At 46.9% G+C, this 14703-nt stretch overlaps 1 protein-coding gene across 2 annotated transcripts in view; it reads right to left on the reverse strand.

Annotated features, from left to right (window-relative positions):
- Positions 1–14703, reverse strand: part of LOC121289557 (prominin-2-like) — an 80583-nt gene that overhangs the window by 46966 nt on the left and 18914 nt on the right. For both annotated transcript variants that reach the window (XM_041209075.1, XM_041209074.1), the window contains exons 8-14: positions 11636–11835; positions 10440–10514; positions 10259–10322; positions 9896–10049; positions 6764–6916; positions 4908–5031; positions 1670–1755 (exon numbers count right to left, since the gene is read on the reverse strand). In XM_041209075.1, coding sequence (XP_041065009.1) covers positions 1670–1755; positions 4908–5031; positions 6764–6916; positions 9896–10049; positions 10259–10322; positions 10440–10514; positions 11636–11835 — 856 coding nt within the window. The remainder of the gene's footprint in view (positions 1–1669; positions 1756–4907; positions 5032–6763; positions 6917–9895; positions 10050–10258; positions 10323–10439; positions 10515–11635; positions 11836–14703) is intronic.

Raw genomic sequence — 14703 nt, forward strand, 5'->3', positions numbered from 1 at the left:
CTCTGGTTCCACACACAAGTTGCTACTTTGGTCCCTAATGGGCCCTACTCTTTCCCTGGTTAACCTCTTGCCCTTAATATATTTATAAAATGCCTTGGGATTTTCCTTTATCTTGTCTACCAGGGTTTTTTTATGCCCCCTCTTAGCTCTCCTAATTTAAAGTACCACCACCCCCCTAAACTTTATATACTCCTTTAGGGCTTCAACTGTTTCCAGCCCTCTGTGTCCGCCATAAGCCTCCATTTTTTTTCCTTACCCAATCATCTATAATCCCTTGACATCCAGGGTTCCAAGTCAATGGACTTTTGACTGGCCCACCACATCCCCTACACCAGGTCCCATCGTGACAGGGCCAGAAAATCCCGGCCTAAATATAGATCCTTTCTACCACATAAGCCCCTAGGAATGCCTCCTGTGAGATTCAGTGGTATTTCAGTTTCAACACAGAGGAGTGTGGAGTGATTCATTTTGGTAGGAAAAATAAGGAGGCAATGTAAAATATAGGGTCCAAGTATAAAGGGGCTGCAGGAGCAGAGGGACCTGGGTGTACATATGTACAAAACATTGAAGGTGACAGGACTGGTTAATAAAGCACACGGTATCCTAAGCTTTATTAATAGGGGCATAGAGTACAAGACTAAGGAAGTTATGTTAAACTTGTATAAAACACTGATTCAGACTCAACTGGAGTATTATGTCCAGCTTTGGACGCTGAACTTTGGGAAGGGTGTGAAGGCATTTGAGTGCAGAAAAGATACACGAGAATGGTTCCAGGGATGAGGAATTTCAGTTATATGAATAGATTGGAGAAGTTGGGACTGTTCACCTTGGAAAAGAGAAGGTTGAGGGGAGATTTGATAGAAATCATTAGGGGTCTGGAGAGAGTAGATAGAGAGATAGGGAGAGGCATGCCTAGGGGCTTATGTGGTAGAAAGGATCTATATTTTCTGGCCCTGTCACAATGGGACCAAAGTGGCAACCTGTGTGTGGAGTTGAAGGATGTAGATGGGATTTTAAATAATTACATCTCATCTGTGCTCACTATGGAGAAGGACGATGTAGGTGTGGAAATCAGGGAGGGGGACTGTGATATACTTGAACAAATTAGCATTGAAAAGGAGGAGGTATTAGTGGTTCTAGCGGACCTAAACGTGGATAAATCCCCCGGCCCAGATGAGATGTGTCCCAAGGGAGGAGATTGCCAGGGCTCTGACACTAGTTTTCACATCCTTTCTGGCCACAGGAGAGGCGCCAGAGGACTGGACGACAGCGAATGTGGTACCGTTATTCAAGAAGGGTAGTGGGGATAAACTTGGTGGAAGGATCGAGAACTAGAGGGTGCAGATTTAAGGTGATTGGCAAAAGAAGCAATGGTGACATGAGGAGAAACATTTCCTCATAGCGAGTGGTTAGGGTTTGGATTGCGCTGCCTGAGAGTGTGGTGGAGGCTGGTTCAATCGAAGCTTTCAAGAAGCAATTCGATTGTTATCTGAAAGAGAACAATGTGGAGGCTTATGGGGAAAAGATGGGGGAGTGGGACAAGGTGAATTGCTCCTTTGAAGAGCCAGCCCAGACAGGATGGACTGAATGGCCTCTTTCTGTCTGTAACCATTCTGGGAGGCTGTGATTTTCCCATGCTGCGCTCGATGTGTGCTAAGGCATTACTGACCTAAGGAGCTCGGAGATATTGACTTCCACATTGAGGGTCTTCGAGAGGTTGAAAAAGTCAAGGTCGGCTGCAAGAGTGTCGAGAGCCTGTGGAAAAAAATTGCAAGATGTTCAGTGCGGGTTCATCTCATCTCAGCTCTCCTGTGCTGGTGGTCTGACCTTCATCAATCAATTCATTGCTGCACATGGGGCGCACTTCAATACATTGGGAACATTGAGGCTGCTTCAATGCATAGGGAACATTGAGGCTGCTTCAATACATTGGGAACATTGAGGCTGCTTCAATGCATAGGGAACATTGAGGCTGCTTCAATACATTGGGAACATTGAGGCTGCTTCAATACATTGGGAACATTAAGGCTGCTTCAATACATTGGGAATATTGAGGCTGCTTCAGTGCATTGGGAACATTGAGGCTGCTTCAATACATTGGGAACATTGAGGCTGCTTCAATGCATAGGGAACATTGAGGCTGCTTCAATACATTGGGAATATTGAGGCTGCTTCAATGCATAGGGAACATTGAGGCTGCTTCAGTGCATTGGGAACATTGAGGCTGCTTCAATGCATAGGGAACATTGAGGCTGCTTCAATGCATAGGGAACATTGAGGCTGCTTCAATGCATTGGGAATATTGAGGCTGCTTCAATGCATTGGGAATATTGAGGCTGCTTCAGTGCATTGGGAACATTGAGGCTGCTTCAATACATTGGGAATATTGAGGCTGCTTCAATGCATAGGGAACATTGAGGCTGCTTCAATGCATTGGGAACATTGAGGCTGCTTCAATGCATTGGGAACATTGAGGCTGCTTCAATACATTGGGAATATTGAGGCTGCTTCAGTGCATTGGGAACATTGAGGCTGCTTCAGTGCATTGGGAACATTGAGGCTGCTTCAATGCATAGGGAACATTGAGGCTGCTTCAATGCATAGGAAACATTGAGGCTGCTTCAATACATTGGGAATATTGAGGCTACTTCAATGCATAGGGAACATTGAGGCTGCTTCAGTGCATTGGGAACATTGAGGCTGCTTCAATGCATTGGGAATATTGAGGCTGCTTCAATGCATTGCGCACATTGAGGCTGCTTCAATACATTGGGAATACTGAGGCTGCTTCAATACATTGGGAATATTGAGGCTGCTTCAGTGCATTGGGAACATTGAGGCTGCTTCAATGCATTGGGAACATTGAGGCTGCTTCAATGCATTGGGAACATTGAGGCTACTTCAATGCATAGGGAACATTGAGGCTGCTTCAATGCATAGGGAACATTGAGGCTGCTTCAGTGCATGTGGCACATTGGGGCTGCTTCAATGCACTGGGCACATTGAGGCTGCTTCAGTGCATTGGGAACACTGAGGCTGCTTCAATGCATTGGGAACACTGAGGCTGCTTCAATGCATTGGGCACATTGAGGCTGCTTCAATGCATTGGGAACATTGAGGCTGCTTCAATGCATTGGGAATATTGAGGCTGCTTCAATGCACTGGGCACATTGAGGCTGCTTCAATGCATTGGGAATATTGAGGCTGCTTCAATGCATTGGCAACATTGAGGCTGCTTCAGTGCATTGGGAACATTGAGGCTGCTTCAGTGCATTGGCCACGTTGAGGCTGCTTCAATGCATTGGGAACATTGAGGCTGCTTCAGTGCATTGGCCACATTGAGGCTGCTTCAATGCACTGGGAACATGGAGGCTGCTTCAATACATTGGGCACATTGAGGCTGCTTCAGTGCATTGGTCACATTGAGGCTGGTTCAGTGCATTGGACACATTGAAGCTGCTTCAATGCATTGGCCACATTGAGGCTGCTTCAATGCATTGGGCACATTGAGGCTGCTTCAATGCATTGGGCACATTGAGGTTGCTTCAGTGCATTGGGAACATTGAGGTTGATTCAGTGCATTGGGAACATTGAGGTTGCTTCAGTGCATTGGGAACATTGAGGCTGCTTCAGTGCATTGGGAACATTGAGGGTGCTTCAGTGCATTGGGAACATTGAGGCTGCCAGTGCAGCGCTCCCTCAGTACTCCAATGGAATGCGTCAGTGTAGGTTATGTGTTCAAGTCTCTGGAGTGAGGCTTGAAGCCAGGGTCAGAGGTGAGAGTGTTATCAACTGAGCAAGAGCAGACGTACAAATTTGATTTATTAGTAACCATTGTATATATCTCTGGCCCTTGGCAAAGCCAACTGGAAGTATTTTCCACATGTGGAGAGGTTGGGGTACATTTATAGAACAAAAACTCTAAGACAGAGCAAATTACTTTGTCCCTGTAAAAGAGCTTAGCGGCCCTCAGTTAGAACACCGTGTCATTTTTTGCTTACTTGACCATGCTGGCCGATTTTGAGGCCTTAAGCGAGGTGCAGAGGAAAATCCCCAAACTAGTTCCTCGGGTAAAAATGTATCATGTCCATTTCTGGTCATCACACTTTAGGAAGGGTGTGAGGGGTCCTTGAGAGAGTGCGGAGGAGATTTACCCGAATGGTTCCAGGGATGAGGGGTTTTAGCTACAAGGTTGGGTCGGAGAAGCTGGGGTTGTTCTCCTTGGAGCAAAGGAGATTGAGGGGAGATTTGATAGAAGTGGACAAGATTCTGACAGATTTGGATAAGGTAGACAAAGAGAAGCTGTTCCCATTGGCTGATGGTGCAAGGACTAGGGGGACACAGGTTTAAGGTTTTGGGTGAGAGATACTGGGGGGGTGGCTGTGAGGAGGAACTTTTTTTACACAGCGAGTGGGAATGAGCTGGAACTCGCTGCCCACGAGGTGGGGTGGGAGCAGAGATGATGAATGATTTCAAAAGGGAATTGGATGGACACTTGAGGGAGATAAACTCGCAGGGAAACAGGGATAGAGCAGGGGGAGTGGGACTGACTGGATTGACCTACAGAGAGCCAGCGTGGACTCGATAGGTTAAACAGCCTCCTCCTGGCCTGTAACTTGCTGTGTGACGATGGCTCTAAAGCATCTTTGCTATCAAGGCGGGCTAAAAAAAACAGGGACTCTTCATTTGAGAGAAGTGTAGATTTAGGGGTGACTTGTTCAAGGGTTAGAAGGTGGTGGAAGGAATGGGTTGTGTTGGAACGGTCTGTTTGTTCAAATTAAATCGAATCTTTATGTAGAATATTGGAGTTGAAGAAAGTCAGATCTCGGTTAGGTTCAGGATAGATGTGCGGGTCTCCAGTTAAGGCCTGCCCAAAATTAACAGTGGATACAATGCCAAACACGCACCTTATAGATCTCTCCAGTTTCCCACGGTTTACAGGCAAATGTCCGAACATTGCCTCCCACGAAAAATGTGACAAACACCAGCAGAATGAGCAACCAGGAGAAAATAAAACTGAAGCCAACACCCCTGTAATAGGACACAGCAATTTTAATTTTATTCATTCAATGTGGGCTTTGCTGGCTAGGCCAGCATTTATTGCCTTTGTAAGAGTTAACCATAGTGCTGTGCACATGCCTCTGGAGTCACATGTAGGCCAGACCAGGTAGGGATGGCAGATTTCCTTCCCTAAAGGGCATTAGTGAACCAGATGGGTTTTTACAATAATCAATTATGGTTTCAATCAACTTTAATTCCAGATTTTTATTGAATTCAACTTTCACCATCTGCTATGGTGGGAATCAAACCAGGATCTACGAAACATTGTCCTGGGTCTCAGGAATACTAGACCAGTGATAATATCACTATGTCACTGCCTCTGTGAAGCAGAGTACATCGTGCAAGTAACCATGATACAGGTAACCTCACTGATACAGTCAACACATAAATACACTTCTCCCTCTTAATGAAGCTGTCAATATCTACAGACACATTCCCTGGCCACTCTGAAACTGTAAAACTCACTGCTATAATCCTTACTCTTACTCAACAGTTACAAAATATGCAATCGATAGCTTGCTGTTGTGGAAACAGTCTGTATGCAGCAGGACACGCCCACTGATGCTCAAAGAGTTGATATAGGCAGCAACAATCAAGTCAGTGCTGGATGGGTCAGTGTATTTACACACATACAGACTCCTCACTGACATTAAAACTCTCAGGGGATATATATTAATGATCTAGATCTTGGTGTGTGGGGGCAGTTTCAAAGTTTGCAGATGATACAAAGCTTGGGGCGTTGTGAATTGCAAGGAGGATGGTGTGGAACTTCAAAAGGACATAGACAAGTTGGTGGAGTGGGCAGATAGGTGGCAGATGAAGTTCAATGTGGAGAAGTGTGAGGTGATGTATTTTGGTAGGAAGAACATGGACAGACAATATAAAGTAAGGAGTGAAATTTTGAATGGGGTGCAGGAGCAGAAAGACTTGGGTGTATGTGCAAATATCAGTGAAGGTAGTAGGACAGGTGAAGAGAGCAGTTAGTAAATCATATTGTATCCTGGGCTTTATTGATAGGGGCCTGGAGTACAAGAGCAGGGAGGTTATGTGGAACTTAGATAAGATCTCAGTTGGAATATTGTGTACAGTTCTGGGCACCATATTATAGGAAGGATGTGAACACATTGGAGAGAGTGCAGAAGAGGTTTATAAGGATGGTTCCAGGGATGAGAAACTTCAGCTATGAGGAAAGATTGGAAAGGTTCGGACCGTTCTCCTTGGGAAAAAGGGTGGCTAAGAGGAGATTTGATAGAGATGTTTAGAATCATGAGGGGGCTGGACAGGGCAGATAGGGAGAAGCTGTTCCTGCTCATAAATGGATCAAGAACGAGAGGGCACAGACTTAAAGTGATTTGCAAATGGAGCAAATACAAAAAATCTTTTTCACCCAGCGGGTGGTTCAGGTCTGGAATGCACAGCCTGGAAGTGTGGTGGAGGCAGCTTCAACTGAAGCATTCAAGAGGACATTAGATGCTTATTTGAATAGAAACAATATGCAGGGGTACGGGGAAAAGGCAGGGCAATGGCACTAGGTCATAATGCTCATTCGGAGAGCTGGTGCAGACACAATGGGCCGAATGGCCTCCTTCTGTGCTGTTACAATTCTGTGATATGATTTATCAAGAACCCTTGGTAAATACAGTTGCGCTGACACTCCTGGATTCAGGGTGTTGTTAAGATCCCGATTTGAACAATGTCTTACGCCATCAGGAAGTTGGCTCCAGATTGGGAGCATCCATTGGCACCGTACGGGTCACTTCTGGCTGCGATTCCCACCGTGCCTAACCCCAGTCCCAGCATGCTGCAGGCGATGATTAAGAGAATGATGCAGCACAGTACGATGCCTACAATCCACCTGCAATAGAAGACGGGACACGCGGTTAGAGGGAGCGCTGCGACACGTCGGGGTGTTCCCGAAGCGCTTTACAGCCTGGGCGTCGCAACGTGGGGAACACAGCAGCCAGTCTGCGCACAGCAAGATCCAACAGGCGACAGTGAGACCGACACCTGGATCTTTTTCTCCGAGTGATTTCGGTTAGCAGGGATAAATATTGACCAGGGTGCCAAGTCGAACTCACTTGCTTTTCCTCTCTGGAATGGTGCCGCGGGATTGCCAATGGCCACCTTAGATGGCAGACAGGGCCTCGGTTTAACGTCATCCCAAAGACAGCACTACCGACAGTGCGGTACTCCCTCAGCGCTGCAGTGTCAGCTCAGATTATGTGCTCAAGTCTCTGGAGTGGGATTCAAACCCAAAACCTTTTCCAAATTTAAGGTAGGACATACTTGCATTGGGGGTGGCAAAGCGAAGGTTCACTAGATTGGTCACTGGATAACAGGGTTGACCAGTGATGAGAAACTGAGCAAATTGGGTCTATATTCCGTGGAGTTTAGAAGAATGAGAGGTGGTCTCATTGAAGGCTGAGAGATTGTTTCCACTGGTAGGGGAACCGAGAACAAGGGGGCTCAGTCTCAGGATAAGGACTGAGATGAGGAGAAACTTCTTCACTCAGAGGGTTGTGAATCTTTGGAATCCTCTACCCCAGAGGGTTGTGGATGCTCCATTGTTGAATATATTTGAGTCTGGGACAGACAGGTTTTTGGTCTTTCAGGGAATCAAGGGAAATGTGGAGCGGGCAGGAAAGTGAAGTTGAGGCAGAAGGTCAGCCAGGGTCATACTGAAGGGCTCAAGGGGCCAAATGGTCTACTCCTGCTCCTATTTCTTATGTTCTTGTTAAATAATCACTATGTGCAGGTAGTGCAGTATACCTTGAGCCACAAGTAGTGGGGGGAAGGCCTAATGTTTGAGCGAATGAGGTCCAAGTCCTATAAGAAGCTGAACCCCGCATTGGAATGAAGAGGTTGACCATCTTCCATCTCCAATGGTTACCTCAGGAATGTGGGATAGAGCTCAGGCAAGGTCACAAATGGTCTGTACTTGATACAAAACATAGAACCACAGCCTGCGATTCCCAAAGGATTGGGGAGAAATCCCAGAGCCCCGTGTCATTTTGGATAATTCAGAAACGCATGGAATTTGGCAGATTGTGTGGCACTGGAGTTTCTTTTATTCTTTCATGGGATGTGGGCATCGCTGGCAAGGCCAACGCTTGTTGCCCATCCCTAATTGCCCCTTGAGAAGGTGGTGGTGAGCTGTCTTCTTGAACTGCTCCATGTGGTGTAGGTACACCCACAGTGCTGTTAGGGAGGGAGTTCCAGGATTTTGACCCAGTGACAGAGAAGGAACGGCCGATATATTTCCAAGTCAAGATGGTGAGTGACTTGGAGGGGAAATTCCAGGTGGTGGTGTTCCCATCTATCTGCTGCCCTTGTCCTTCTAAATGGTAGTGGCCGTGGGTTTGGAAGGTGCTGTCGAAGGAGCCTTGGTGAGTTGCTGCAGTGCATCTTGTAGATGGTGCACACTGCTGCTACTGTGTGTCGGTGATGGAGGGAGTGAATGTTTAAGCAGGTGGATGGGGCATCAATGACGTGGGCTGCTTTGTCCTGGATGGTGTTGAGCTTCTTGAGTGTTGTTGGAGCTGCACGCATCCAGGCAACAGAAGAGTATTCCAACACACTCCTGACTTGTGCCCTGCAGATGGTGGACAGGCTGTGGGGAGTCAGGAGGTGAGTTACTCTGCGCAGAATTCCTAGACTCTGGCCTGCTATCATAGCCGAAGTATTTAGATATACTATAATGTATTAGTATAGGGAACAGTCCCTGACAGTGGTGTGCTGTGGGGTTGCATAAGCGACAGGCATTGTCGGGGGCTAAGGGCAAGCGATCAGTAGACATCTCCCCTTTCCTGTTCCAATCCGGATCTGGGAGGGTGGGAGTCGGGAATAAACCTTTGCCAGACAGCATTTTCTCAATAGCCAGGAACAGCTACAGCTGGGTCAGGGCGCTAATGTTCCAGTGTGGCTTGGAGAGAACCTGCAGATGGGGGGCATTCCCATGCATCTAGTCAAATGCCACAGTCAAAGAGTCCGGCAACACTCACTGACTCAGCTGTAATGTTGAAGATGGCCTGTAAGAGAGTTATCCAGGGCTTGAACCTGCCCATGGATCCCATTATTGTAAGAGGAATGGAATCTTGTTACAATGGTACAGGGCATTGGTCCTTAGAGTACTGCTCTCCTTATTTAAGGAGGGATATACTCGCATTGGACGCAGTTCAGAGAAGGTTTATGGGATTGATTCCTGGGATGAAGGGCTTGTTTTATGAGGAGAGGTTGAGTAGGTCGGGCCTATACTCATTGGAGTTTAGAAGAACGAGGGATGTTCTTACTGAAACACAGAAGATCCTCAAGGAGATTGACAGGGTAGATACTGAGAGGATGGCCAAGATTTTCCGATCGTGCCTGCCACCGGACTGGAAATTCCCAGCCAAGGTCAATGAGCCTTTTGCTGGTCCGTCAAATTATCCATCTCGCCCACAACGATTCCTGCGGAGGGTGGGACCGGAAAATCCCGCCTGATGTTTCCGCTCACGGGGGAATCTTGGGGACACGGTTTGAAAATAAAAGGTCTCCCATTTTAAATGGAGGTGAGGGGGAATTTTATCTCTCAGAGAAGAAGGTTAGTCTTTGGAATTCTCTTCCCCGGAGAGCAGCGGGGGCTGGGTCATTGAACTTATCCAAAGGCTAAAGTTAGACAAAGTTTTGACTGACAAAGGAAGTCAAGGGTGGTGAGGGACAGGCAGGAAAGTGGACTCAAGGCTGCGATCTTATCGAATGGCTGAGCAGGCTCGAGGGGCCGAATGGCCTACTTCGTTATCATCGTCGGGAAAAGCGGTCGAGAGGAGGCAAATCCGAGGCAGTGGGGCTTGTGCACCTGTAGTAATCATACTCCTTCACTGAACTGGTGGTGGCTGTCACTTGTGAGGAGTTGAGAGAATCGGTCAGCCTTTGGAGGGACTCCGTGATCTTGACCTTGTCAGCAATGGACAAGATGTCCTTTTCGATTTTCTGTATCGTTACCTTGATGTCTGCGAAAGAGAACCAACAGAAGTCATCGAGCGGGTTACAGCCCAGGAGGCTGATTCGGACTGCGCCAGCTCTCCCCGAGAGCAACTTGGATATGGTGGCCAATTACGCTACATCCCCCCCCAGGCTGTCCATCCCATCCTCCACCTGGCAACCACCAAACCCACCCCCCACACCCCACCCCACCCAAACCCCGCCCAGGCACACTCACCTGCGATAGTCTGCGAAGTTTCACGGTTCACCCTGACAGGAATTTCATTAAACGAGCGGTTCCCCTGATGAGAGAGAGAGAGAGAGAGAGAGAGAGAGAGAGAGAGAGAGAGGGCACATTGGTGGTTTGGCTGTGAGTCTCGCGGGCGGGATCCATCCCAACCTGAAAGTGGACAAGTTACCTGTTGCAGAGAAGACCTCAGCTTTTCTTGTGAGATGCTGGTGATCACGGTGAGCACATTCTGAAATCCAGTAGGCTGGGAAAAGATAGAGGTTGGAGAGTAAAGCGACAGTGTCCAACTCATGCCAAATCGTTCGCCAGCCAGTCCATTACCTCACTAATAGCGCACGGGGTGAACGGTTGGGATCAATCTAGCTTGAGATGTGAAGCGCAGTTCAGAGAGCAAAGGTTTGAGGTGTTTCTTTGCTCTTTTGTGGGAGGTGGGTGTCGCTGGTCAGGCCAGCTTTTGTTGCCCATCCCTAATTGCCCTTGAGCTGAGTGGCTTGCTCAGCCACTTCAGAGGGCAGTTAACGGTCTGGAGTCATATGTCAGCCAGACCAGGTAAGGATGACAGATCTTCTTCCCTAAAAGGAAGAGTGTTAGTGAACCAGATGGAGTTTTACAGCAATCAATGATGGTTGTCATGGCCACCACTAGCTTTATATTCCACATTTATTAATTGAACTCAAATTCTACCAGCTGCCATAGCAGGATTTGAACCCATATCCCCAGAGTGTTAGCCTAAGCTGCTGGTTTACCAGCTCAGTGACAACACCACTACGCCACCATTTCCCCCAGATTGGTGAAGCAACTCAAGAAGGTAGAGAGGGAGAAAGGCCAAAGGTAAATGCAGGATGAGGAGTGAAAATCTGTGATGATACAGGCCTCGAAGAGCAGAAAAGAGATCATTAAAATGTGTTTGATAAGGGCTGACATTAACACATGGGGAGGGGGCCAATATTGAAAATAAGATCTGTCACTCATAAATCTAATAAGGGGAAAAACCTTTAGTCCAAAGAGTGGTGAGAATGTGGAACTCACTCCTCCAGATAGTGGTGAATAGTGTCGATGTATTTAATGGGAAGCTGAGTAGGTAAGCTAATTGAGCCAATAATTTTCTTTCCTGGGTGTGTGCGCTATGGTAAAAGGTGGGAAGGAACAAGCTGTTAATATTGCAATCCTGTCATGATGGTGTGCATGCTCTAGTTGTGTGTTACATGACTAGGGAAAGGTTAGGGCATTATTCTTAAGTATATATGAGAACCGGTTTACACCTGCATGGTGAGTTCCAATCCTCCATTGCTCAGTGAATGAGCAGCGGATTACAACACAGCCTTTGATCTACTCACCAATGCAATCTTGTGGCTCACTCCTTACCTCGATGTAACTGATATTGAGCTTCAGGTTCTCAATGGCTGGTCTGACTGTGTCACAGCTGATACAACTGGAAGTGTCCAGTATAGTGATGATTTCATCTCGGAGATCGGTCAGGTTTTTCACCAGCTGTCGCTGTGTCTCCTGCAGCGAGGCTTGGGTGGAGTTGATCGTCACCAGTTGGGCCACAATATCGTTGAACTCTGAAGCCAAACCATGATTAGAAAGAGCTCCCGAGAAAATGCCAGTCATCCCACGCATTATCTGACGAGCCTTCCACAGGGATGGAGGAGGCCGGACTGGGGGGGCGGTGGTGGTGGGGGGTATATTGGCAGCCCGTGCTCTGCCAATCCTCCAGCGGTAAAACGCACACCCCAGTTTGCTGGGGAAATTATTCATGTATGCCATGACCAGAGTCGTGGCTGGGGACGATTGTCTGGTAAACACCAACACATAACCCAGTGACAGATTATTTAGCGCTTAGAGGGGCAATGACCCAGACCTGACCAAGTGGGAATGGATCACAGTCTGCACAGGCAGAAGGTCCCAGTCAGGTTCAGTCTGATGGATGAGGCTACAATGAAGCCATATGAAAGGTCATTAAAGGATATTCTCATTTCCATATTGCATTACTGGTTGCAACCCACACTTAGCACAGGGACTGAAGAGACATTAATATAAAACTAATGTCACTCATGAGGGAAAATCACAATGTGCCTCGCTGACAAAACACTTGTTTTTGAGGGCGATTAGGGATGGGTAATAAATGCTGGTCTTGCCAGTAACGTCCACATCCCACAAAAGGATAAAAAAAAACTTGCTCGAGGGCTAAATGTTTCAAACAAATTCCGAGAACAAGTGAATGACGTTGTTCCCCTCAGGCAACTTGTTGAGTTCCTGGATGTTTTCTGATTTCTGAGCTCATTCTGTAATGACGAGAACAAGCAGTTCAGCATTTTCAGTAACAAACTGAATCAGGCTGTGGTGCTCATTAATGCCATAAATCAGCCCCGCTGTCCTTCCTGCACCATCATTGTGATGTGCATTGCAGAGGCACCATTGCTAAGTCGCACATTTTTGGAATTTCTGGCACATGTCAGTGTCATCATTGCAGGTAGGACTCATATAGTGGGCCCTACTCACATAATAAGAGTTTTTATACTGCAGCCTCAGTCTTGGGAGAGCGGGTTAACTGTGGCCTTACTAATATGTAACCAGTCCTGCAGAAGGCCAGACCAAGACTGGACCAAGACCAACACAAGACAAGCACAAGACAAGCACAAGACCTGCATAAGACAAGCACAAGACCAACACAAGACCTGCACAAGACAAGCATAAGACAAGCACAAAGCCAACACAAGATAAGCACAAGACCTGCACAAGACAAGCACAAAACCAACACAAGACCAACACAAGACAAGCACAAAACCAACACAAGACCAACACAAGACAAGCACAAGACCAACACAAGACAAGCACAAGACAAGCACAAAACCAACACAAGACCAACACAAGACAAGCACAAGACCAACACAAGACAAGCACAAAACCAACACAAGACCAACACAAGATATGCACAAGACCTGCACAAGACCAACACAAGACAAACACAAAACCAATGCAAAACAAGCACAAGACCAACACAAGACAAGCACAAGACCTGCACAAGACAAGCACAAGACCAACACAAGACCAACACAAGACAAGCATAAGACAAGCACAAGACCAACACAAGACCTGCACAAGACAAGCATAAGACAAGCACAAAGCCAACACAAGATAAGCACAAGACCTGCACAAGACAAGCACAAGACCAACACAAGACCTGCACAAGACAAGCATAAGACAAGCACAAGACCAACACAAGACATGCACAAGACAAGCATAAGACAAGCACAAAGCCAACACAAGATAAGCACAAGACCTGCACAAGACAAGCACAAAACCAACACAAGACCAACACAAGACAAGCGCAAGACCAACACAAGACAAGCACAAAACCAACACAAGACCAACACAAGACAAGCACAAGACCAACACAAGACAAGCACAAAACCAACACAAGACCAACACAAGATATGCACAAGACCTGCACAAGACCAACACAAGACAAGCACAAAACCAACACAAGACCAACACAAGACAAACACAAGACCAATGCAAAACAAGCACAAGACCAACACAAAACAAGCACAAGGCAAGCACAAGACAAGCACAAAACCAACACAAGACCAACACAAGATATGCACAAGACAAGCATAAGACAAGCACAAAGCCAACACAAGATAAGCACAAGACCAAGACAAGACAAGCACAAAACCAACACAAGACAAGCACAAGACCAACACAAGACCAACACAAGACAAGCACAAAATCAACACAAGACCAGCACAAGACCAACACAAGACAAGCACAAGACCAACACAAGACAAGCACAAGACCAACACAAGACAAGCACAAGATCAACACAAGACCAGCACAAGACCAACACAAGATAAGCACAAGACCAACACAAGACAAGCACAAGACCAACACAAGACAAGCAAATGATAAGCACAAGACAAGCACAAAATCAACACAAGACCAGCACAAGACCAACACAAGACAAGCACAAGACCAACACAAGACCAACACAAGACAAGCACAAGACAAGCACAAAATCAACACAAGACCAGCACAAGACCAATGCAAGACAAGCACAAGACCAACTGAAGACAAGCACAAGACAAGCACAAAATCAACACAAGACCTGCACAAGACCAACACAAGACAAGCACAAGACCAACACAAGACAAGCACAAAATCAACACAAGACCAACACAAGACATGCACAAGACAAGTACAAAGGCAACACAAGATAAGCACAAGACCAACACAAGACCAATAAAAGGTCAACACACGAGCAGCACAACAGCAGCTTGAGTTGCACAGCAACCTGGATGCACCATGCAGGCCGCTCACCAGTTCTCCCCTTTAAGATACCAGGAGTGTGCAGCTGCATAAAATAAATGTAAAGCTACCATGCATTAAAATAACAGGCCCCGCACAACGAGAAAGATTTAGAGTGGACA

The sequence above is a fragment of the Carcharodon carcharias genome, chromosome 17 (genome assembly GCF_017639515.1).
Source record: "Carcharodon carcharias isolate sCarCar2 chromosome 17, sCarCar2.pri, whole genome shotgun sequence".
NCBI lineage: Eukaryota > Metazoa > Chordata > Chondrichthyes > Lamniformes > Lamnidae > Carcharodon > Carcharodon carcharias.